Source organism: Anomaloglossus baeobatrachus, chromosome 5 (assembly GCF_048569485.1).
Source record: "Anomaloglossus baeobatrachus isolate aAnoBae1 chromosome 5, aAnoBae1.hap1, whole genome shotgun sequence".
Lineage (NCBI taxonomy): Eukaryota > Metazoa > Chordata > Amphibia > Anura > Aromobatidae > Anomaloglossus > Anomaloglossus baeobatrachus.
In genome coordinates, this window is record NC_134357.1 from 536,308,361 (window position 1) to 536,333,610 (window position 25,250).

The 25,250-nt window shown below is 47.9% G+C and overlaps 1 protein-coding gene across 1 annotated transcript in view; it reads left to right on the forward strand.

The window, feature by feature from the left end:
- The first annotated feature begins 3,688 nt into the window (after nt 1–3,688).
- Nucleotides 3,689–25,250, forward strand: part of LOC142312179 (uncharacterized) — a 74,827-nt gene continuing 53,265 nt past the window's right edge. The window contains exons 1-5 of the mRNA XM_075351078.1: nt 3,689–3,848; nt 5,395–5,558; nt 5,688–5,867; nt 5,950–6,073; nt 6,157–6,254. Coding sequence (XP_075207193.1) covers nt 5,481–5,558; nt 5,688–5,867; nt 5,950–6,073; nt 6,157–6,254 — 480 coding nt within the window. The 5' untranslated portion in view covers nt 3,689–3,848; nt 5,395–5,480. The remainder of the gene's footprint in view (nt 3,849–5,394; nt 5,559–5,687; nt 5,868–5,949; nt 6,074–6,156; nt 6,255–25,250) is intronic.

The window sequence follows — 25,250 nt, forward strand, 5'->3', positions numbered from 1 at the left end:
AACATGGAATGGCTTCATTTGAATTGTTATTATATTGGTTGTATGGTTACTCACATCTTCCACATTTGGCGTCTTCAATCCTTTGGGAGAGCGTATTTATGGATCGCCATGAATGTCCCTCCTTTGCTTCCCTGACGTCTTTCATTGCTAGTGCGCATGCCCGGTAAGCTTGGGGACGTGTCTCGGTTGCCGGGTGTGTGCGCGGCTTCTTGACGCCGCAGTTGCAATGAACGGCTTCATAGTTGGTGCGCATGCGCCAGCAATCCCATTGTGACTGGCCCTTTTGGAACATGTGACTCATGCCACATGGTTTAAAAGGTCTGTGCAGATTACTAGCGAGTATAGCCCTTGATAAAGTGAGCACTAAGACACGTGAAAGGCGCGTTGGGTGGTTCCTTGCCAGTACCCCCCTGCAGGTATATTTTTTTGAGCTGGTTGGTATGTACCATTTGATAGTCTAATTGATTGACTTATTCTTTCGGCACTTTACTGTCTCTGACATAGTGACTAAACAGCTCAACTCACTATTTACTATAGACCTGCAGGGGGCTGACTGTTCATTTCCATATGGCTCCCATTCTGGCAATTCAATACAGGCACTTTAGCCTTTATGTTCACATGTAATCTTTGGGCTTCTGCCATTACTTTGATATTCTTGTAATGTTTGTTCTGTATGTTTGCAAAGCCGGTCCATTTCCTCTATGCTTTTATAATTGTGCTATATTTATGTCAAATTTTTAATATTGTTACCAATAAAATTTATTTTTACTTCTCTATTCAAGTCTACCTCCTTTCTCCTTTTCCTGTCATGTATGCTATGGTGGACATACGCATAGTAAATGGGTTATTTCCCTGAATATAGATAATACTGGACTGATGGATTTTTTGTTTCCAGTGTAATGGAGACATTGTGGGGACAGAATATTCCAGAAGTAGAACGTTATCTTTTTCAGTCAGTGTCGCTGTATAATGTAATGTATAATGTAATGTCACTTTCTAGGACACCATTGTTAGGCCTCCGGCTGTCATGGCGATGTTTTGGGATGTGTCTATGGGGAACACAGGCCTCCTCTCCCTCCTTTCTTCGTTTTCTTCAGATAAGATGAAAAATAATCCAAGTTGAGTCCTCAGAAGTTGATTCCTGTTAATGACTGAAAAGATGGTAATAATTAGCCGCTTTCCAGACTCCTCCGGTCTTTTTGTCACTTTATATTATATGTTTTTCCATCTTTTCCGTCAGACATTAAAGGCATCAACTACTGAGGACTCTGAATTTTGATTATTTTTCTATCTACTGGATAATGAGGTACAAAGATATATTTTTCATTGCCAGCAGGAGGGGACAAATACTGCCACTGATGGGTTAATTGGGGACTTTTCTTTTCTAGAATTATTGAATGATCCTGTGCTCTCTACTGCCCCTCTTCTCTATTCCCTTCTTTCTATCTGCCCCTTTTTATACCTGTTGATCTCCCCTCTTCTCTATTCCCTTCTTTCTATCTGTCCCTTTTTATACCTGTTGATCTCCCCTCTTCTCTATTCTCTTCTTTCTATCTGTCCCTTTTTATACCTGTTGATCTCCCCGCTTCTCTATTCCCTTCTTTCTATCTGTCCCTTTTTATACCTGTTGATCTCCCCTCTTCTCTATTCCCTTCTTTCTATCTGTCCCTCTTTTATAACTGTTGATCTCCCCTCTTATCTATCCCCTAATTGTAACTGAAGCTCTTTGTTATTGGTGGAATTCTTCCCTATCGCCTCTCTTTTTGTTTTCATACCGTTCTTCTATTTTGATGACTTTTCTGTTTGAAAACTAATAAAATCTAACAATGGAAACTGAGTATTTCCAGGGGAAAGTGGGTGGGATTATTTTCTCTCTCTTGTACTCACTTTATCTGATAACACTGATGTTACCCCCAGTACAAGGCATTCAAGTGCTACAGATGTGAAGCCCCACAGGTGTTGTGTAGCATTACCTTCAGGGACGCCACGTGGGATGGTCTGGTCACAGGTAAGTTATCTTTTTTGGATTTTCGTGACACCACTCTCGGTATTGCAGTCAGGGGACCGCCGCTGCAGGTTAGGGGACGCCTGGGGCTGGTGTTGTGTGCAGCTGGGTGTCGTGGCCTCCCGAGAGTGAGGCAGGCCCCAGGGTCCAGTTGGAGTGTGTGTGTGGAACCAGAAGTAGCAGAATGACTCAGGCACAGTCCAGACAGTCTTTCAGGGTTTTTACTCACAATTGATGGCAGGGTGAGTACCCGGGCATAGCTGGGATGAACCAGAGGAAACCAGGCACTCCTTAAGGCTGACTTGTGAGGGTGACTACCGACTCGCCCTCCTAGCCTTGGCATTTTTGGGGTGACCCTGACTTGTAGTCCTGCTGGGGTCGCCCAGGGAAGTTGCTGCTGCCTATTCTCCCCTTGTTTCGGCCCGTTTGCTTGTAGCCTGGAACAGGTCACTCCGGCTGCTTGCCTCCTGTGAGCAATGGGCCCTCTCTTTGCTATGTGGCTGCGGACTCTGGTGTTATGGTGAGGGTCTGAAATGCCCCCTCAGGCAGGTTTGGCAGGGAAAACTGAATGAATCTCTGCACTGGGACCTGTAACCCGTGCGGGCCTGGTACCTCCCTGGCAGTCCCCGTACTCAGCCACCCTTCTGCTCTTTCTAGCCTTGGGTGGATTTCGGGCGGCACTACCAGGTGACCGATCTCCCCCCGTCAGTAGCCACTGCACGTGTGTTGTCAGAGTCGTGACAGCCTCCAGGGTCTGCTTCTTGCGACTGCTCTTCCTGACCTGCACTAACTAACTGGCTCACTACTTCCTCCCTACTGTGCCTGCCTACGCAACTTAGCAACCAGACTCTCTACCACACCCCTTGAGTGGACATGGAGGCCACGTCCCCTCCTGGATTCCCCAGGGGTCCCTATCAAAGGTAGATGTGGGAGACCTGATTACTATTCGCCTGTGTAATCACACCTCGGTCAGCCTTCTGGATTACCTGTGTTGTACTGCCCCCAGCATGGGTGCAGTACTCAGTAGCGTTTGACCAGGTCAGGGGCGCCACACAAGCAGCTCACACCGGACCGAGCACTGAGTGTACACCAGCAAAGTGATGCTCGCGAGAGTGGTCAGCATACGGAAAGCACCCGAACGATGTTTTTTTTGTAAAGTCAGAGTTCGGGACAACCACAGAACTTCACTGTTTGGGTCCGCTCATCTCTAGTCATTTCTACTCCTGATGTCACACCACTGGCGGACACGGATAGAAAAGGGCCCCTGTGCAAAACCTGTAAATGGGCCTTTTCAGTCCAATAACACATTGAAAAGCAAATGCACGATTCCACCGACTTTGGAGGTAGAAATGGACCCCCCCAAACCTCCCGGGCCCTTGTGCGGTTGCACCAATATGTCGATCCCCTTTGTCACAGATAAACTTCACCTCATCCAGGACAGCAGAGTCCTGTATACACTGAGGAGCTGATCATGTGACCCCTGACTCCTCCCCTCCATGTGACATCATCACAGGTCCTGGAAGCACAGAGCAGCCATATAGCTAAAGTTGAGCCTAGAATGTATGGGCTCCTTCCAGGTTAGTGGGCGTGGCGATGTTTCCTCCTGTACACTGTAATCATGAAAGGGGAGCCCCCTGCACCCCCCTTCTGGAGCTCTTACCCACCTCCCCCGCTTCTTTTATAAACAACTGCAGGACCATGTGGACTTAGAAAACTAATGTTTATTCCCTCTGCAAAACATCCGGCTGCATTTTGAACACGCCCCTATCATGTGACAAATGACCTGGAAGGAGCCCATACATTCTAGCATTTAAAATCTGGGTGTGCGGCTCTGCAGGTGGAGGTATGTAGAGATTCCCCATTACCGGGCACAGTAACATTTTCAGTACTGAGATTGTTTTGATGAGTTGTTGGTTTTTTTGTCGCCTTCTAAAGGCCACTTTACACACAGAGATAAATCTTTGGCAGATCTGTGGTTGCAGTGAAATCATGGACATATTGTTCCATTTGTACACAGCCACAAACCTGGCACTGATTGTCCACAATTTCACTGCAACCACAGATCTGCCAAAGATTTATCTCTGTGTGTAAAGTGGCCTTAAGAATCAGAAAGATTTTGTTCCTTTTCCTCTGAGAAATACAGACGACTCAACTCTGAAGACCAGGAAGTGAGGAAACCCGTCTGCTCTCATACTACCACTTCTTTCTTAGCCCCACACCATATAATGTCCCCACAGTACCGCCATCCCCCCACACACAGTATAATGTCCCCACAGTACCGCCATCCCCCCACACACAGTATAATGTCCCCACAGTACCGCCATCCCCCCACACACAATATAATGTCCCCACAGTACCGCCATCCCCCCACACACAATATAATGTCCCCACAGTACCGCCATCCCCCCCACACACAGTATAATGTCCCCACAGTACCGCCATCCCCCCACACACAGTATAATGTCCCCACAGTACCGCCATCCCCCCACACACAGTATAATGTCCCCACAGTATCGCCATCCCCCCACACACAGTATAATGTCCCCACAGTACCGCCATCCCGCCCACACACAGTATAATGTTCCCAAAGTACTGCCATCCTTCCACACAGTGTAATGTTCCCTCAGTACCACCATCCCCACACACACAGTATAATGTTCCCACAGTACCAACATACCCCCCACACACAGTATAATGTTCCCACTGTACCGCCATCCCCCCCACACACAGTATAATGTTCCCACTGTACCGCCATCCCCCCCACACACAGTATAATGTTCCCACTGTACCGCCATCCCCCCCACACACAGTATAATGTTCCCACAGTACTTCCATCCCCCCAGTGATTTCCAATGGGGTTCAGATCAAGTCCGGGTCCAGAACTGAACTTTATATAAAGGTCCGCTCATCTCTATTACTTTGAATTTTGATTATCTTTCTATGTACTGGATAACAAAGAATATATTTTTCTTGTAAGACAAGATGGATGCGGCTGTATATTTCTCTATCTCTTTCTGCCTCAGATACATAATGGCTGCTCTCTGTCAGTAACCTCAGATATACTGAAGATGCCTTCTCTGTCTGTATCAAGAATAGAGAATGTTCTTTCTTTTTTCCTAAAACTGATAAAAAAAAAATCACTGAAAACCATTTTTAAACTTTTTTTTTGTTTCTTTTTTGATGAGTGAATTGTCTGAGTGGGCACTTAGCTCAGTTTAGCCTATTACGGAAGTTGAGTGGATGAGTGATAAGCAGAGTCTCCGTTACTATCACATCTGAGTGACGAGTGCAGCAAGTTGCCGGTGTTTATGGCATTCCAGTTTATACAATCCAAGAATATAACATCTACACCTTCTATCTCCTTATATGTTTCCCTTTATTATCTCCAGCAATTGTCTTATTCTAATACAGTATCGGATATTGGATTCTCTCAGCAGAGATCTTCTATAGATAAGACAATTTTGATCTTTCAAAGATGGATATGGACAGGGACAAGATGGCGGAGAGGATATTACATTTCACCCTAGAGATCCTCTTCCGGCTTACTGGAGAGGTGAGAGATTCTGATGACGCCACATTACATCATTCTTATCTATGGGAATAACAGATGGACAGAACTGGAGAGGTGAGGACTCTGGAAATGTCTGTAGTGAGATTTATTACTGTGTCTCTCCATAACCAGGATTACACAGTAGTGAAGAAGACCTCTAGTGAGCGCTGTCAGGACCCTGTGTCTGAGGGATGGGGAAGACCCCTGAGCTCAATCACCAGGCCTTCATCTCACCCCCTGATACATGAGGACATCAATGACCAGAAGATCCTAGAACTCACCTACAAGATGATTGAGCTGCTGACTGGAGAGGTGACACTGCTGGGAATGCTGGGACATTATACAGTAACGCTATGAAGGGATCGGGGGATGACGGTATCATTGTATGTGTCAGGTTCCTATAAGGTGTCAGGATGTCGCTGTCTATTTCTCCATGGAGGAGTGGGAGTATTTAGAAGGACACAAAGATCTGTACAAGGACGTCATGATGGAGGTTCCCCAGCCCCTCACATCACCAGGTAATAGACAGGACTAAATACACACGACCTATAATTATCTGTATGTAAAGAATAAATTCAGTCCCTGTATGTGTTTCCTCCAGTTCTATCCAGTAAGAGGACAACACCAGAGAGATGTCCCCGTCCTCTTCTTCCACAGGACTGTAACCAAGAAGATCCCAATGTTCCTCAGGATCATCAGGTAGATGGAGAGAAGGTGACATGAAATCTCCCTATGATGTGTAGACAGATGTGAAGGTCTTGTGCTCAGTTTTATCCTCTAGTATTATTTGTTTTATACCTGTAATGAGAACAGTGGAGAATGGCAGGATTAGAGTTTGCCCAGTCCGATGGGCATCTTCCTTGGGGCGTCTGTTCCTCATCCCTGTTCATAAAAGTCCTATGCTGTGCCCACAGTAGGGTAGAGCAAAATGCGCCTGTGCAGCTGGTGAGTCCATTCAGCTATGTGGGTGGTCCACATCAATCAGAGAGGAGAAACGGATGCCATAAGGAGGATGCACATAGAACCGGATCAGCCTCATTTAAATACAGCGCAGGACCAAATTGTTGTGGCATTCGTTGCGATTCTAAAAAAAAACTAGTGACCGGTTCTTTTCAAGGGGTCTTAAAGTATTCCCTTTAGTGCATTAGTTTTTGTGACCTGGGAAGGCAAATACTGTTGGCCTTTTCTTTTTTTTTTTTGCGGTCTTAGGGGTGCTTCACACACAGCGAGCTCGCTGCCGAGATCGCTGCTGAGTCACGGTTTTTGTGACGCAGCAGTGACCTCATTAGCGATCTCGCTGTGTGTGACACTGAGCAGCGATCTGGCCCCTGCTGCGAGATCGCTGCTCGTTACACACAGCCCTGGTTCGTTTTCTTCAAAGCCGCTCTCCTGCTGTGACACACAGATCGCTGTGTGTGACAGCAAGAGAGCGACAAATGAAGCGAGCAGGGAGCAGGAGCCGGCGTCTGACAGCTGAGGTAAGCTGTAACCAAGGTAAACATCGGGTAACCAAGGTGGTTACCCGATATTTACCTTAGTTACCAGCCTCTGCAGCTCTCACGCTGCCTGTGCTGCCGGCTCCGGCTCTCTGCACATGTAGCTGCTGTACACATCGGGTTAATTAACCCGATGTGTACAGCAGCTAGGAGAGCAAGGAGCCAGCGCTAAGCAGTGTGCGCGGCTCCCTGCTCTCTGCACATGTAGCTGCATTACACATCGGGTTAATTAACCCAATGTGTACTGTAGCTAGGAGAGCAAGGAGCCAGCGCTCAGTGTGCGCGGCTCCCTGCTCCCTGCTCACACAGCTAAGCAGTGTGCACTGGTAACTAATGTAAACATCGGGTAACCATACCTGATGTTTACCTTAGTTACCAGTCTCCGCAGCTTCCAGACGGCGGCTCCGTGCAAGCGCAGCGTCGCTTGCACGTCGCTGCTGGCTGGGGGCTGTTCACTGGTCGCTGGTGAGATCTGCCTGTTTGACAGCTCACCAGCGACCATGTAGCGATGCAGCAGCAATCCTGACCAGGTCAGATCGCTGGTCGGATCGCTGCTGCATCGCTAAGTGTGAAGGTACCCTTAATTCTTGCTAATCAGCTCTTGAGGTAGACTGTTCCACAGATCTATTGTTCTTTTGTTAACAAAGGCTTGTCTGCTCATGAGATTGAACCTACCTTTGTAATATTGAGGGAGATTTACATGAAACCGCTTTTTACCATACTTTTTGTATGGGCCATGTATGTACTTTAGCCAGTTAATCATGTTCTCTCTTAGACATCTCTTCTTAAGAATACAGTGGTACCTCGCTTAACGAGTAACCCACGTAACGAGAATTTCGCTTAACAAGCAAAGCTTTCTGTAAATTTGTAACCCGCTTTACGAGAAAGCTTTGCTGTGCGAGCAAAATCCTCACCGCACACACTTCCGGTTTCGTCCATCCACCGCGTTCTGATCCGCACTTGCAGTCCACACAAACACACACATGTACACACAAACACACACGCACGCACGCACATACAGTATTATGCTCCCCTTACCTTCTGTTCCACCGCTGGTCTCATGGTTCTTGTAGTTCCCGGGTACATCGCGACATGCTCGCGGCGAACTACAAGTACCATGAGGCCGGCGGTGGAACAGAAGGTAAGGTGAGCATATAATATGTATACCTTCCGTTTCATCGCCGGCCTCCTGGGTCCTGTAGTGCGCCACTCCGCGCCGTTCCACTCCAGGCATCTGCATCCATAGCGACGAAGCAGGAACTTCCTGGTTCCTATCACCGCTACTCAAAGGCAGCACGCTGGCCAATCAGAGGCAAGCGGCTCTGCCTTTGACGTCAGCGCTCGGCAGGAAGTTCCTCCCTTGTCGTTATGGTAACCTGATACACGCCCACAGCGGAGAACAGCAAGTCCCAGGAGACCGGCGATGGAACGGAAGGTAAGGTGAGCATATCATGTGTGCGTTTGCATGCGTGCTTGTGTGTTTGTGTGAGTTTGTGTGTGTTTGTACATGTGTGGAATGACAGAATAGGGGACCAGGATGGGACATTTAACTAGTTGTGGAACGAATTGTCAGCATTGCAATGATTTCCTATGGGAAATCTTGCTCTGCTGAACGAGTAACTTGGTTAACAAGCACACTCCCAGAACGGATTGTTCTCGTTAAGCAAGATTCCACTGTAAATACATTTAATTATTTTAGTATTTCCTCGTAACTAAGATCCTCCATGTCCCTTTTCAGTTTTGTGGCTCTTCTTTGTACTTTTTCTAGTTCCAGGGCTGAACTGCATAGTCTAGATGAGGCCACACTTATGCTTTGTAAAGTGGTAGTACTGCATCCCTTTTCCTTAAAGGGAAGGTGTTGCATTTTTTATTTTTGTATTTATAATAAGCACTGGGGCTGCCATCTTGGATTTGCTGTGTGTAACGACAGTTACTCACCTCCTTAATGGCAGTCCCCTGTGCATAGAAGCCGTTGTCCGACTGCGACCTTATACTTAATACAGGACAGTTCCCTGCTGTGACCTGGACGTGCTCGATAGGCAGTACAAATCACAGGAGAGGGAGGAGATCGGCGCCATCTTTGTTCAGCTCACAGCGTATCCTGTGTGCTGCACTTTCCCCCTGTCACCCGTTCGGCCTGTGGGAGTACCGGCACCACTCCCCCGGCCGTCGCTGCTAGCGCCTCTAATGGCACTCTCCCCCCCCACGCTGCCGCTGCTACCGTCTCCAGTGACACCCCCGTCTCTCCCCAGCGCCGCCGCTTCTACCGTCTCCAATGACACCCAGATTGGGAGGGGGGGGTAACATCACACACAGGAGAGCAGATTCTTAAACCAATACAAAATGGAAAAACACATCCCTCCCCTAACTCCCTCCCCATTTGAAACCAATGCAATGAAAAAAATGACATTACCAAAAGAGTATTGGTTTGCCAAGACTTACATACACAGCATATTAGAAACAAAGGTTGCCCATTTCAAACCTATATAGTACATACAAAGAATCAAGACAAATCAGAGTAACCACGCATTTTAAAATGAGCCCCTAAACAGGTATATAAGCCCTTGGTCAGTACCCCATATCCCTTCTACTCAGGTTAGACCTGGTAAAAGAAATCTAGTTCACGGCAAGGTCAGGGGTGCTAAATTCGGGACGTTTAACCGTGGAGCCCAGTTATCTTCAAATTTCTTGTAGGCCTTTCTTCTCTGGTACATGTATTTCTCTAATCTAAGGATATTATTCATACTATAAACCATTTCTGTAATAACTGGAGTTTTACCAGTACGCCGCTATGATTTTCCGATCCTGGTATAGAATACATGCAATGGCTATCCTGTTACTGTCTTGAATTGGAATTTTAGCTGTGTATCTCGAGACACATGTCAGAGGACTCGGATCTATCTGACAATCATGGATCGAGCTTATCAAATCAATTACATCAACTCAGTATCTCCTTAAATGCTGCAAATTCCGCGAGATGTATCAGATCTGCGTCCGGGGAACTACGCTTCCAGCAAAACGAATCTGGTTTCACCCCTAGCTTAAATAAAAATGACAGGGTCTTATATACCCTGCCTACCAGATGTTGCACAGCTTCTAGCTTCCCAGTTGCACAAGAAAGTTCACAGAGCAGATTACATGGGATAACAAGCTCTTTACTTCTGGAACATGAGGTATAAATATGCACAGTCATACAGCATTGCATCAGGAAGAGAAAGCGAAACCAGGAAGAAAAAACAAGAAACTTTTACAATTCAGTGAGTAAAGAAACTTTACACAACATCGCTATCTACTGTTAGATCAGTATAAGGTCCTCCTTCACACAGTCAAAGAAGTCCTCATCTGTTGCATATACGAACACCAGGAACCCTTGGGAGAGTCTATGTGCTTCACTGAGATCAAGTGAATGTTTTTTATTATTTCATCCCATATTTCTATGCATATAGGACCTACATCTCACTGCCAATTCTCTCTAAGGGGGCAAGATTCTGTTCTTCCTCTGGCTTCCTGTAGATACATATAGTATAGATAGACTGCGGACTTTGTGTCTCTGTGTTGCTCTACCAGTGATAGTCTCATATTTTTAGCCTGTTCTTCACATGCATGCCTAATTTTGTAGGTATTGGAAGAACCTGTTGTTTGGTATATCAAGTTCTTCTCTAAACTTCTCAAATGTTTTATAGCCATCTTCATCATATAGTTAGGTTTTCATAATTACTCCTTTTTTCTCCCAAAATTCAAACCCTTGCAATTTGTTCAGTTCGCTGAAGTTCGGATTTCCCCAAATCAGAGATTATTTAGTGGCTTCCGCCACCTTCAATATGTCTTTGACCTTTTCCAGGGTTTTTCCCTTCTCCTGTAATGTAGCTGGTATTTGATTAACCCCTTAACGACCTTGGACGTACTGAGTACGTCATGGTGACATGGTGCTAAACGACCCATGACGTACTCAGTACGTCATGGCGAAATCGCGGTCCCGGAGCCCCGGGGAGTGAAATTTATTTACTTAAACGGTAGATTCGGGAAGGAGGGGACCTCTGCCTGACCTCAGGAGGGGTGGTGCCTCCTCCCCGAACCTACAGAGGCTGTGATTGGCTGACGAACGCCGCTCAGCCAATTACAGCCACTGTAATGTTCCAGCCATTGAAAATGGCTGGAACATTGAAATCCAGCCCTGATCAGTGCTGCTGTAGCACTGGCCATTGGCTGGAGCTGGGTGATCGATGCTTCACCCGCCCCCAGCTCTGATTGGAGAGACCGGTCTTGTGACCGCTCTCTCCAATCAATGTGGATCTGCGGCCTGTGATCGTCCCTAGAAGCCGAGGAGAGCGGTAAGTTGTTGTCCCCGCCGCCCGCCCCTGTCCCCGATCGCCCCTGTCCCCGATCGCCCCGCCGCTGCTCCCGCTTCACCGCTGTCCCCCCCGCTGCTCCCGCTTCACCGCCGCTGTCTCCGATCGCCCCGCCGCTGCTGCCGCTTCACCGCTGTCCCCACCGCCATGCTCCCGATGCACCGCTGTCCCCGCCGCCGCTCCCGATCCACCGCCGTCCCCGCCGCCATGCTCCCGCTGCACCGCTGTCTCCGCCGCCATGCTCCCGCTCCACCGCTGTCCCCGCCGCCGCTCCCGATCCACCGCCGTCCCCGCCGCCGCTCCCGATCCACCGCCGTCCCCGCCGCCATGCTCCCGCTGCACCGCTGTCTCCGCCGCCATGCTCCCGCTGCACCGCTGTCCCCGCCGCCGCTCCCGATCCACCGCCGTCCCCGCCGCCATGCTCCCGCTGCACCGCTGTCTCCGCCGCCATGCTCCCGCTCCACCGCTGTCCCCGCCGCCGCTCCCGATCCACCGCCGTCCCCGCCGCCATGCTCCCGCTGCACCGCTGTCTCCGCCGCCATGCTCCCGCTGCACCGCTGTCCCCGCCGCCGCTCCCGATCCACCGCCGTCCCCGCCGCCATGCTCCCGCTGCACCGCTGTCTCCGCCGCCATGCTCCCGCTGCACCGCTGTCCCCGCCGCCGCTCCCGATCCACCGCCGTCCCCGCCGCCATGCTCCCGCTGCACCGCTGTCTCCGCCGCCATGCTCCCGCTGCACCGCTGTCCCCGCCGCCGCTCCCGATCCACCGCCGTCCCCGCCGCCATGCTCCCGCTGCACCGCTGTCTCCGCCGCCATGCTCCCGCTCCACCGCTGTCCCCGCCGCCGCTCCCGATCCACCGCCGTCCCCGCCGCCATGCTTTCGCTGCACCGCTGTCTCCGCCGCCATGCTCCCGCTCCACCGCCGTCCCCGCCGCTGCTCCCGATCCACAGCCGTCCCCGCCGCCATGCTCCCGCTCCACCGCTGTCCCCGCCGCCGCTCCCGATCCACCGCCATCCCCGCCGCCATGCTCGCCACTGTCCTCGCCGCCGTCGCACCCACCTTTTTCAGCCGCTGCTGCCCCCGATCGGCGGCGGCCGCCGCCGCCTCCTTCATCGGCTGCCCCTTCTCCATCGCCACACCACCTATCCCTCCATGTGCTGCAAGCCACCCTCCCCCCACGTGGGGGGAGGGTGGCTGGCTTGCAGCACATGTGGGGGGAGGGTGGCTGGCTTGCAGCACATGTGGGGGGAGGGTGGCTGGCTTGCAGCACATGTGCTGCAAGCCACCCTCCCCCTACATGTGCTGCAAGCCAGCCACCCTCCCCCTACATGTGCTGCAAGCCCCCCTCCCTCCCCCTACATGTGCTGCAAGCCCCCCTCCCTCCCCCTACATGTGCTGCAAGCCCCCCTCCCTCCCCCTACATGTGCTGCAAGCCCCCCTCCCTTCCCCTACATGTGCCATCTCTCTCTCGCATCAGACTCTGCCCCCCTCCCCGATCTGCTGCCTGCTCTCTCCCATTTTCCATCTACTGCCCCCTCTCACCCTCCTCGATCTGTTGCCTCCTTCATCTGCTGCCTCTTCTGTCTGCTGTGATCCTGCTGCCTAGATCCATCCTGTAAGGTAGGTATCCCCATCTCACCCCCCCCATCCTCTGCCGCTCCTCCATCTGCTGCGCCATTTCCCATCCATCCGCTGCGCCATTTCCCATCATCCATCCGCTGCGCCCTTTCCCATCCTCTGCCGCTCCTCCATCCGCTGCGCCATTTCCCATCCATCCGCTGCGCCATTTCCCATCATCCATCCGCTGCGCCCTTTCCCATCCTCTGCCGCTCCTCCATCCGCTGCGCCATTTCCCATCCATCCGCTGCGCCATTTCCCATCATCCATCCGCTGCGCCCTTTCCCATCCTCTGCCGCTCCTCCATCCGCTGCGCCATTTCCCATCCATCCGCTGCGCCATTTCCCATCATCCATCCGCTGCGCCCTTTCCCATCCTCTGCTGCTCCTCCATCCGCTGCGCCATTTCCCATCCATCCGCTGCGCCATTTCCCATCATCCATCCGCTGCGCCCTTTCCCATCCTCTGCCGCTCCTCCATCCGCTGCGCCCTTTCCCATCTTCTATCCGCTGCGCCCTTTCTCATCTGCCGCCCCGCCCTCTCGCATCGCATTATCCAGCGCAGTTGCTCGCTTCCAGACTGCAGTGGATGATGCGATGCGAGACTCGTGCATTGCTCTCACGTTTGGCACTGGTCTTTTTTTTTTTTTTTTTTTTTTTACTGATGTCTGTATTTTTTATTTCGCCAAACTAATTTTTTTTGTATGGGGGGGGTCTAGTTTCCAAAATGGGATCACATGTGGGGGAGCTCCATTGTTTAGGCACCTCAGGGGGTCTCCAAATGAAACATGGCGTCTGCTAATAATTCCAATCAATTTTACTGTGAAATGGCGCTCCTTCTCTTCTGAGCCCCGCCGTACGCCCAAACAATTGATTTCCACCACATATGAGGTATCGTCGTACTCAGGAGAAATTGCACAATACATTTTATGGTGCATTTTTTTCTGATACCCTTGTGGAAAAAAAAGCTACCTGTTTGAAAAAACAATTTTGTGGTAAAAAAAAGAATAAAATATTTTCACGGCTGAACATTACAAACGTTTGTGAAGCCTCCAGGGGTTCAAAGTGCTCACTAAACAGCTAGATAAATTCCATGAGGGGTCTAGTTTCCAAAATGGGGTCAATTGTGGGGGAGCTCCATTGTTTAGGCACTTCAGGGGGGTCTCCAAATGAAACATGGCGTCCGCTAATAATTCCAACCAATTTTGCTGTGAAATGGCGCTCCTTGCCTTCCGAGTCCTGCCGTGCGCCCAAACATTTGATTTCCACCACATATGGGGTATCTGCGTACTCAGGAGAAAATGCACCATAAATTTTATGGTGCATTTTTTCCTGATACCCTTGTGATAAAAAAAGCTACCTGGTTGAAGCAACAGTTTTGTGGTAAAAAAAGTTTTTTTCTTTTCACGGCTCAACGTTATAAACTTCTGTGAAGCCCCCAGGGGTTCAAAGTGCACATCAAACATCTAGAAAAAATATTTGAGGGCTCTAGTTTCCAAAATGGGGTCATTTGTGGGGGAGCTCCATTGTTTAGGCACCTCGGGGAGTCTTCAAACCCGACATGGCGTCCGCTAATGAGTGCAGCTAATTTTGCACTCAAAAATTCAAATGGCGCTCCTTGCCTTCCGAGTCCTGCTGTGTACCCAAACATTTGATTACCACCACATATGGGGTATCTGCGTACTCAGGAGAAAATGCACGATACATTTTATGATGCATTTTTCCTGATACCCTTGTGAAAATACAAATTTTTATGGCTAAAGTAACATTTTTGTGTTAAAAAAGTAAAATTTTCATTTTTTCGTCTACATTGCTTTGGTTGCTGTGAAGCTCCTAAAGGGTTAATAAACTTCTTGGATGTGGTTTTGAGCAGAGTGAGGGGTGCAGATTTTAGAATTGGGTCACTTTTGGGTATTTTCTGTCGCCTAGGTTTCTCAAATCACTCCAAATGTGATGTGGTACCTAAACAATTTTTTTTTGTAAATTTTGTTGGAAAAAATGAGAAATTGGTGATGAACTTTGAACCCTTCTAACTTCCTAACGGAATTTTTTTTTTTTTCAAAAATTGCGCTGGTGTAAAGTAGACATGTGGGAAATGTTATTTAGTAACTTTTTTGTGTGACATATCTCTCAGATTTATGGGCATAAAATTTCAAATTTTGAAAATTGCAAAATTTTCAAAATTTTCGCTAAATTTCCGAAATTTTCACAAATAAACGCAAAACATATCGGCCTAAATTTACCACTGACATGAAGTACAATATGTCACGAAAAAACAATCTCAGAATCGCCAGGATCCGTTGAAGTGTTCCAGAGTTATAACCTGTCAAAGTGACACTGGTCAAAATTGCAAAAAATGGCCGGGTCTTTAAGGTGAAAACAGGCTGGGGGCTGAAGGGGTTAAGAGCCATTGAGAATCTCCGAGTCTAGCCCAGAGGTCAAATCAGTTCCCCCTAATATGTGTCTCAGCATTTCTATCAAGGAAGAGGACCCCATATTTTCTACACCCCCAACTCTTGATATGTTACAGTTATGCCGCTAATTCGGAAAGAAATGGATCCGGCATTGCTAAACTACCATTAGAAATGGACTTCTGTAGAGGCTGTAACTTAATCCTTGCTATCCCCTTTTTCCATATCAATTCTCTAAATATGCTATTAATTTTATAGAATATTCGCTTGGGTAGGCAGACTACGGCATTGTGTAATACATAAAGGGCTTGTGGCATGAAAATCAGTTTGGTCAAGTTAGTTCTTCCTTTTACTGATAGAGGGAATTTACACCATGCCTTAGTTTTTTGCTGAAACTTATTTAATAGTGGAGCAACTTTTCATACTCTGAAATCTTCTCACGGATCCGAATGCCGAGATATTTAAAAGAGGAGACAATGTTTAGTTGACCTGAAAGATCCTCACATTTGGGGGGTTTAGAACCTAATGTCAAGAGGCAGGATTTGTCCCTATGGATTATTAACCCTGAAATAGTTCCGAATCTGTTAATAATAGATATTGCTAGTTCTAAGGAATTTAGCTAATCATTTAAGAATAATAGCATATCATCGACACATAGTGCGACATTTTCAGATAATGTGACATACAAAAAGCCTCATATATCCTGTGACATTCTCAATGCCACCGCTAGGGCTCAATAGCAATTGCAAACAAGAGTGGGGACAATGGGGATCCCTGTCTTGTTCACCCGCCAAAGGGAAACCCTTCTGATAATAAGCCATTTATGTTCACCTTAGCCATTGGAGCTGAATATAGCAACTGAGTCCTAGAAATATACCTTTCCCCAAATCCCAAATTGGAGAAGACCACCCAAAGATATTCCTACTTGACACCATCAAATGCTTTGGTCGCATCCAGCAAGCTCACCACTTTCAAGTGATTATCCTCTAAGTTTAGATAGTCATCTAATATTTATTGTGGTTGATTTATTCGGCATAAATCCCATTTGTTCAGGATGTATAACAGTATTGATTACTCTGGATAACCGATTTGCCAAGACCTTAACCATAATTTTGACATCTATGGGTAGTAAAGAAATTGGGCGATACGATTGCCGCAGGATTGGGTTCTTATTCTATTTAGGAATCACCACTATTACTGCCTCATATATGGAGTGAAGAAGTCTCCAGTCTTTTAATGATGAGATCACAACCTCTAGCAGTCGAGGTAGTAAGATATCACTTTATGTTTTAAACACCTCACTTGGGAGGCCGTCTGTCCCCGGGGAATTATTGTTAGACATTGTAGACAAGGCTTGATTGAGTTCTTCCAGAATGATTGTGCTTCTAATATCTGGAAGTTGTTAAGTGAGATGGCAGGTAGTCTCAACGGAGTCAAGAAGGGTTGCATGTTCTACTTTGAGGGGAAAATTTTAGGTTAATAAAAACATATTCTCTAGAAACTATCAGCATCTCTGTTTGATTGTGTCAGGGATCAGTTGTGTAACTAGAGTCTGAGGGGTCCTGGTGCAAAGTTTGAGCCTGGCAACCCCCTACACACATGTTGGTCAGATCTATGGGCTGTTGTAGAGTTCTAAATCCTATAAAGACATGAGTTGCCCCCTCCCCCTTCATTGTGTACTACTGACCTCCATCCTGTACTAATGTCCCCCATCCTGGTGTATGGCCCCATCCTGGTATATATGGCCCTGTCCTGGTATATATGTCCTCATCATGGCCCATCCTAGTATATGTCTACATCCTGGCCCCATCCTGGTATACATGTCCCCCATCATGGCCCCAATCTGGTATAGATTGCATATGTCGCCGTCCTGGTATAGATGTCCCTATTATGGCCACATCCTGGTATATGTCCACATCCTGGCCCCATTCTGGTATATATGCCTCCATCCTTGTATAGATGTCCCTATCATGGCACCATCCTGCTATACATGCCCCTATAAATGGCCCCATCATGGTATACATGCCCATATAAATGGACCCATCATAGTATACATGGCCCCATAATTGCCCCATCCTGGTATATATGTATAGTGTAGTTTTGATCTGTATATTCAGCAGTAGATTACCATTAGAGGAGTCCAGCATATTCATAAGCTCTGCATAGCTGCTAGATATGCAGCAGAGAAAACATTGATTTAATCAAAATAGCAGCAAACAGATCAGTAAGTCACATTGCTGGAATCAGAGTCTTTGTCTCTGCATTTTGCTGCTCTCAGATGGAGGAGCAAAAACCTGGTCACAGATTCCCTTTAAGGGTGAGGATGGTGGTTGGAATCTGGGCAATTGCCCTGGGTCTCCACTGCCTCACGAGCCTCCAGTGTTTACAGTAGAATCTATATTGATAGTGCAGAATTGCTATTATCAGTGTAGTTTCCAATATTAAGAAAGAGTGCCTCGGGACCTTTTCTGTGTACATATATATAGACATTTGTGTGCTCTATGTATGCATAAATGTCTGTCTGTTTGTATATGCAGACCATACATGTCTGTGTGTGTGTGTGTGTGTGTGTGTGTGTGTGTGTATATATACAGTGCCTACAAGTAGTGTTCAACCCCCTGCAGATTTAGCAGGTTTGATAAGATGCAAATAAGTTAGAGCCTGCAAACTTCAAACAAGAGCAGGATTTATTAACAGATGCATAAATCTTACAAACCAACAAGTTATGTTGCTCAGTTAAATTTTAATAAATTTTCAACATAAAAGTGTGGGTCAATTATTATTCAACCCCTAGGTTTAATATTTTGTGGAATAACCCTTGTTTGCAATTACAGCTAATAATCGTCTTTTATAAGACCTGATCAGGCTGGCACAGGTCTCTGGAGTTATCTTGGCCCACTCCTCCATGCAGATCTTCTCCAACTTATCTAGGTTCTTTGGGTGTCTCATGTGGACTTTAATCTTGAGCTCCTTCCACAAGTTTTCAATTGGGTTAAGGTCAGGAGACTGACTAGGCCACTGCAACACCTTGATTTTTTCCCTCTTGAACCAGGCCTTGGTTTTCTTGGCTGTGTGCTTTGGGTCGTTGTCTTGTTGGAAGATGAAATGACGACCCATCTTAAGATCCTTGATGGAGGAGCGCAGGTTCTTGGCCAAAATCTCCAGGTAGGCCGTGCTATCCATCTTCCCATGGATGCGGACCAGATGGCCAGGCCCCTTGGCTGAGAAACAGCCCCACAGCATGATGCTGCCACCACCATGCTTGACTGTAGGGATGGTATTCTTGGGGTCGTATGCAGTGCCATCCAGTCTCCAAACGTCACGTGTGTGGTTGGCACCAAAGATCTCGATCTTGGTCTCATCAGACCATAGAACCTTGAACCAGTCTGTCTGAGTCCTCCAAGTGATCATGAACAAACTGTAGACGAGCCTTGACATGACGCTTTGAAAGTAAAGGTACCTTACGGGCTCGTCTGGAACGGAGACCATTGCGGTGGTGTACGTTACTTATGGTATTGACTTAAACCAATGTCCCTACTGCCATGAGATCTTCCCGGAGCTCCTTCCTTGTTGTCCTTGGGTTAGCCTTGACTCTTCGGACAAGCCTGGCCTCGGCACGGGTGGAAACTTTCAAAGGCTGTCCAGGCCGTGGAAGGCTAACAGTAGTTCCATAAGCCTTCCACTTCCGGATGATGCTCCCAACAGTGGAGACAGGTAGGCCCAACTTCTTGGAAAGGGTTTTGTACCCCTTGCCAGCCTTGTGACCTTCCACGATCTTGTCTCTGATGGCCTTGGAATCCTCCTTTGTCTTTCCCATGTTGACCATGTATGAGTGCTGTTCACAAGTTTGGGGAGGGTCTTAATTAGTCAGAAAAGGCTGGAAAAAGAGATAATTAATCCAAACATGTGAAGATCATTGTTATTTGTGCCTGAAATACTTCTTAATACTTTAGGGGAACCAAACAGAATTCTGGTGGATTGAGGCGTTGAATAATAAATGACCCTCGGAATAAACTTTTCACAATTTAAAAAAAAAAAAAAAAAAAAAAAGAAATAAAATTCTTTTTTGCTGCAGTGCATTTCACACTTCCAGGCTGATCTACAGTCCAAATGTCACAATGCCAAGTTAATCCCGAATGTGTAAACCTGCTAAATCTGCAGGGGGTTGAATACTACTTGTAGGCACTATATATATATATATATATATATATATATATATATATATATATATATATATATATATATATATATATAAAAAAATAGAAATGTGCTCTGTGTATACCGTATTTTTCGGATTATAAAACGCACTTTTCCTCCCAAACATTTGGGTGGAAAATGAGGGGTGCGTCTTACAATCCGAATATAGCTTTACCTGGGGGTCATGTCTGTGCGGCGATCGGGCGGCCGGGTGCCTGTGGCTGCGTGTAAGCGGCCGGGTACCTGTACTTGCGTGCAGGCGACAGCCGGGTGCCTGTGTGCGGGTGGCAGCCGGGTACCTGCGTGAGGGCGGCAGCCGGGTACCTGCGTGAGGGCGGCAGCCTGGTGCCTGTTGGTGCCGGCTGCCTCTCTGTGCGGGTGGGCGGGCAGCCTGCTGGCTGCCTCTCTGTGCGTGCGGGCGGCTGTGCAGCAGGTTATCCAGTGTGTCAGCGGTCCCAGTTTCAAATGATGGCGCCAGGAGCGGGCGCGTGTGCAGATGGAGCTCTTAGATGAGAGCTCCATCTGCACATGCGCCGCTCCAGGCGCCATCATTTGAACCGGGACCGTGGACACTGGGACACTCACCGCACCAGCCTGCTGCACCACTCACCCGCCGCTGCTGCTACCGCCACCATGGACGCCACCGCGCCTGCCACCACGGACACCGCCGCGCCTGCCACCACGGACACCGTCGCACCTGTCACCACGGACGCCGTCGCACCTGTCACCACGGACGCCGCTGCACCTGCCACCACGGATGTCGCCGCACCTGCCATCACGGACCCCGCCGCACCTGCCATCACGGACCCCGCTGCACCAGCCACCACGGATCCCGCCGCACCTGCCACCACTGACGCCGCCGCCACTTACCCGCCGCACCTGCCAGCACAATCTCTGCCTCCTGTGACCCCGCTTCACCACCACTGCTGCCCCCCTCTGGTAAGACAACACCGGAGTATAAGACGGACCCCATTTTAATTTCCTTTTATTTTTTTTCATTTTACTTTTTTTTATGTCTAAATTTGGGGTGCGTCTTATAATCCGGTGCGTCTTATAAAGCGAAAAATACGGTACATATTTGTGTGTAGATGCTCTGTATATACATGTATGTGTTCATTGTATATGTGTGTGTTTGTATATACTGTTACATCCTCACCAGAGCCTGCTCCTGCAACTTCTACTTCTGTCACCAGGCACCACCGTATTCCCTCTCTAGGTGATGCTGGTGACAGAGAAGTCAGTCCCAGTATCTCTGGTGGGCGCAGGCTCCAGCCATCCACTAAGGTTGGTGTGGCTGGGACCTGCAGTACTTCTACCTGATTGTGGATGTATGCGCTTTCCAGCTGAAGTCAGCAGCTCCCAGCTCCAGCCCATGGAAAGGCACCACACCCTTCTTTAGCCTTCAATCATCTGATACACCCTGTGAGATACAGTTTAGTTATTCATGCTTCTCTGGTTCTGTCTGTGCTTTGCTGCTTTTATCCACTGTTTTGACCTTGGCCTGTTTTTCTGACGATTCTCCTGCCTGCTGATTTTGTACCTTGCTGACATCTTGGTTTTGACCCGGTTCCCTGACAATTCTTCGGATCCTGATTCTATCCTCTTTTGACCTCCTGGTTTTGATCATTCCTGGTGACTATCCCCGTCTCTGGACTGCAGCCCATCCATAGGCAGCAATCTCCTGGACCCTTTAGTCAATACAGATCTTTGTATAGGGGTAAAGGGTGTCAGTCTTTCTCAGCATTTTCCTCAGCGGGCGGCTTTTACCTAGTCAGTGCGAGATACGAGGGGCTGCTGATAAGTCTTTGGCTTTGTGATCTTTTCTGTTTTTATGGTAACGAATGTTACATCTCATGAAAGCCTTATGTGTCTAATATATGTTTTCAAAATGTTGTGTTTGTTGCTTATCGCAACAGTGTTCCACGTCTGCGGGAAAACAAAATGGCAGAGTCTAATGCGATATTCACAGCAACTGAAAGCCGTGATAAAATTCTTGTTTCTGCAAGGAAATCCGCATAGGATATTCATGGTGATATGCCACAGACATTGGGAGATCAATGCCCTTCATATTTCACAGTTAAGAACTGGGTTGCCAAATTTAAAACCGGCCACTTCAACACCAGTGATGAGGAAGACAGGGTCTCTGGATGACTGAGAGTGGTTGTTGTTCTGGAGATCATCGATGCTGTGCACAACCTCATACTTGAGAATTGACAAATTTCAGCTAAAGCAATAGCAGATATCATGGGGATTTCCCGTGAACATGTTTGTGTCATTATTAGGGATGAGCAAGTGTATTTGTTACTTTTTGCAGAATAGTACGGTACTCGGGCTTATGGTCATGGTGTATTCGCCTCGCTATATACGGAAGTCCCTCCCAGCCGTTTTGGCGTCTGATTTGCAGCCAATAAACATGCTGGGGTTCTTAACCAATCAACGTAATGCCGCAGTCATCTTGCTTGTGGCATTACTGTGATTGGCTGGACGCTCATCGTCATAGGGTCTATAAAAGACCTTCTGCCGCCATTTTGCACACATTGCATCTGAAGCCTGCATTGTGTCAGCATAGGGATAGAGTGAGAAGCTGATAGGGAGAGTGTAGGCCTCTTAATAACACAAAAAGCACTTTTCAAGGCTGTCTGCAGCATAGGTCAGTGTAGCGTTCAGAGGGACAGATTTCCGAGTAGGGAGAGTGTTTAAAGCTGTGTGTGTCACTACCTCCATAGTACCATCCAGAAACCAGAACACAATAGCTCTTTTAAGAGCTGATAGCACTGAACAAAGTCACAGCAGGGAGGGAGAGATTGTGGATTAGGTAGGGAATCAGGACCTGTTTCCACAATATTTAGGGTTTCACAGCATGTAGCTATGGAGCCAGATTTCCCCATGGGTGATACTACCCAGCCTAGCCAATATTCTGAGGCAACATTGGGTCATGATGAGAAGGAAGAATAATTGTTTTTTCTGTGCTAACCAGCGGACTCCCAATGCTACACAGGGGACTCTCAACCCCAGCTTCATGTCTGTCCAGCATGGATGGGCTGGAGAGGAGGAGGTTGAGGAAGAGGAGGAGGAGGCGAGTCAGCGTGAGGAGAGGATGGGTATTGATCCTTCTGGTGGGGATACAGAACATTTGCTTGTTTACAGCTTGGCCCACATGGCACACTTCATGTGTAAGTGTCTGTGGCAAGACCCTCACGTGATACACATTTTATCCAACAACCTTTACTGGTTGGCCACCTTTCTGGACCCCACGGTACAAATAGAAGTTTCCTTCTCTCCTTTTGGAGTCACCAAAGGGTTGCACAATGGAATCCTTCAAGAGGATCATTGTAGATCAGTTGATGAAAACATCACCCTCAGGCAACGCTGGCGGCAGTGTTGCCGGCTCTTGTCAAAACCAAGGATTAATGGGGAAAGACACCAACACCAGGTCCAACAGAAGTGGGGAGAAAATGTACGCAAACTGGGCCATTTTCAATAAACCAGGACATCAACAAGGGCTATCTGTGCCTGTAACAATGCCAAAGAGGGAGAAGTTGCACAACATGGTCAAGGGGTACTTAAGTGAGCATACTTGCGTCCTTTCTGATGCTTCATTTCCCTTTAATTATTGGGCGTCCAAGCTAAACACTTGGCCCAAACTCTCCTTATATGCCTTGGAGGTGCTGGCCTGCCCGGCTGCTAGTGTGATGTCAGAATGTGTTTTCAGTTCTGCTGGGGCAATCATCACTCATAGGCGCTCACGTCTCTCTACAACAGACCTGGGCAAGGGGCGGCCCGCGGGCCATATCCGGCCCGCCTACTCTCTGTGACCGGCCCGCCTGGCTCAGGGCGTCCTTGCTGGCCGGTCACTGATGAGGGCAATTTGACCTGTTGTCCGGAGCTTCAGGCTCCGGGAGGCCCGTGGTCAGATTGCCCTCATCACACGCTGCGTGCCGGGTTGGAAACAGAGGACAGATCCTGCAGCTCCTCACAGTCAGTGCAGGCAGCGGAACGCAGGAATCTCTCCTCTGTTCCCTGCGGCAGCTTTTCTCTGTGACACACGCGCGCCCTGATATCGTCAGTACGGCGCGCGTGTGTCATTTGAAAAGTTCCCGCCCGGCAGCAGAAGACGCTGCAGCAGCCGGGGCCGCACGGAGAGAAGCAGCGGCTCCTAGGAATGCAGCCTGGGCATCTGAAAGAGAAGACGCTCAACGGGGGGAACGTACGGAGGAGTCTGAGGAGGGGACAATAAGAAGAGAGAGGTGAGTGGTTACTAGTAACCTGCGGGGGCAATGGGGGGGGAAGGGGGGTGTAATAGTTGACAAATATTTGGGGTGTAGGGGTGCAGTATATGGGAATGTAGTTTTACACGTGTGGTATATGGGGGGGGTGTAGTGGTGTACTATATAGTGGTGTAGTGGTGTAGTATAATACAGGTGTATATAGGGGTGTAGTGGTGTAGTATATTACAGGTGTATATAGTGGTGTAGTGGTGTAGTATATTACAGGTGTATGTAGTGGTGTAGTATAATACAGGTGTATATAGGGGTGTAGTGGTGTAGTATAATACAGGTGTATATAGGGGTGTAGGGGTGTAGGGGTGTAGTATAATACAGGTGTGGTATATGGTGGGGGTGTAGTGGTGTACTATATAGTGGTGTAGTATAATACAGGTGTATATAGTGGTGTAGTATATTACAGGTGTATATAGTGGTGTAGTATAATACAGGTGTATATAGGGGTGTAGTGGTGTAGTATATTGCAGGTGTATATAGGGGTGTAGTGGTGTAGTATAATACAGGTGTATATAGGGGTGTAGTGGTGTAGTATAATACAGGTGTATATAGGGGTGTAGTGGTGTAGTATAATACAGGTGTATATAGTGGTGTAGTATATTACAGGTGTATATAGGGGTGTAGTGGTGTAGTATAATACAGGTGTATATAGGGGTGTGGTATAATACAGGTGTATATTGGGGTGTAGTGGTGTAGTATAATACAGGTGTATATAGTGGTGTAGTATATTACAGGTGTATATAGGGGTGTAGTGGTGTAGTATATTACATGTGTATATAGGAGTGTAGTGGTGTAGTATAATACAGGTGTATATAGGGGTGTGGTATAATACAGGTGTATATTGAGGTGTAGGGGTGTAGTATAATACAGGTGTGGTATATGGGGGGGGTGTAGTGGTGTACTATATAGTGGTGTAGTGGTGTAGTATAATATAGGTGTATATAGTGGTGTAGTATATTACAGGTGTATATAGGGGTGTAGTGGTGTAGTATATTACAGGTGTATATAGGGGTGTAGTGGTGTAGTATAATACAGGTGTATATAGGGGTGTAGTGGTGTAGTATAATACAGGTGTATATAGTGGTGTAGTATATTACAGGTGTATATAGGGGTGTAGTGGTGTAGTATATTACAGGTGTATATAGGGGTGTAGTAGTGTAGTATAATACAGGTGTATATAGGGGTGTGGTATAATACAGGTGTATATTGGGGTGTAGGGGTGTAGTATAATACAGGTGTGGTATATGGGGGGGTGTAGTGGTGTACTATATAGTGGTGTAGTGGTGTAGTATAATACAGGTGTATATAGTGGTGTAGTGGTGTAGTATATTACAGGTGTATATAGTG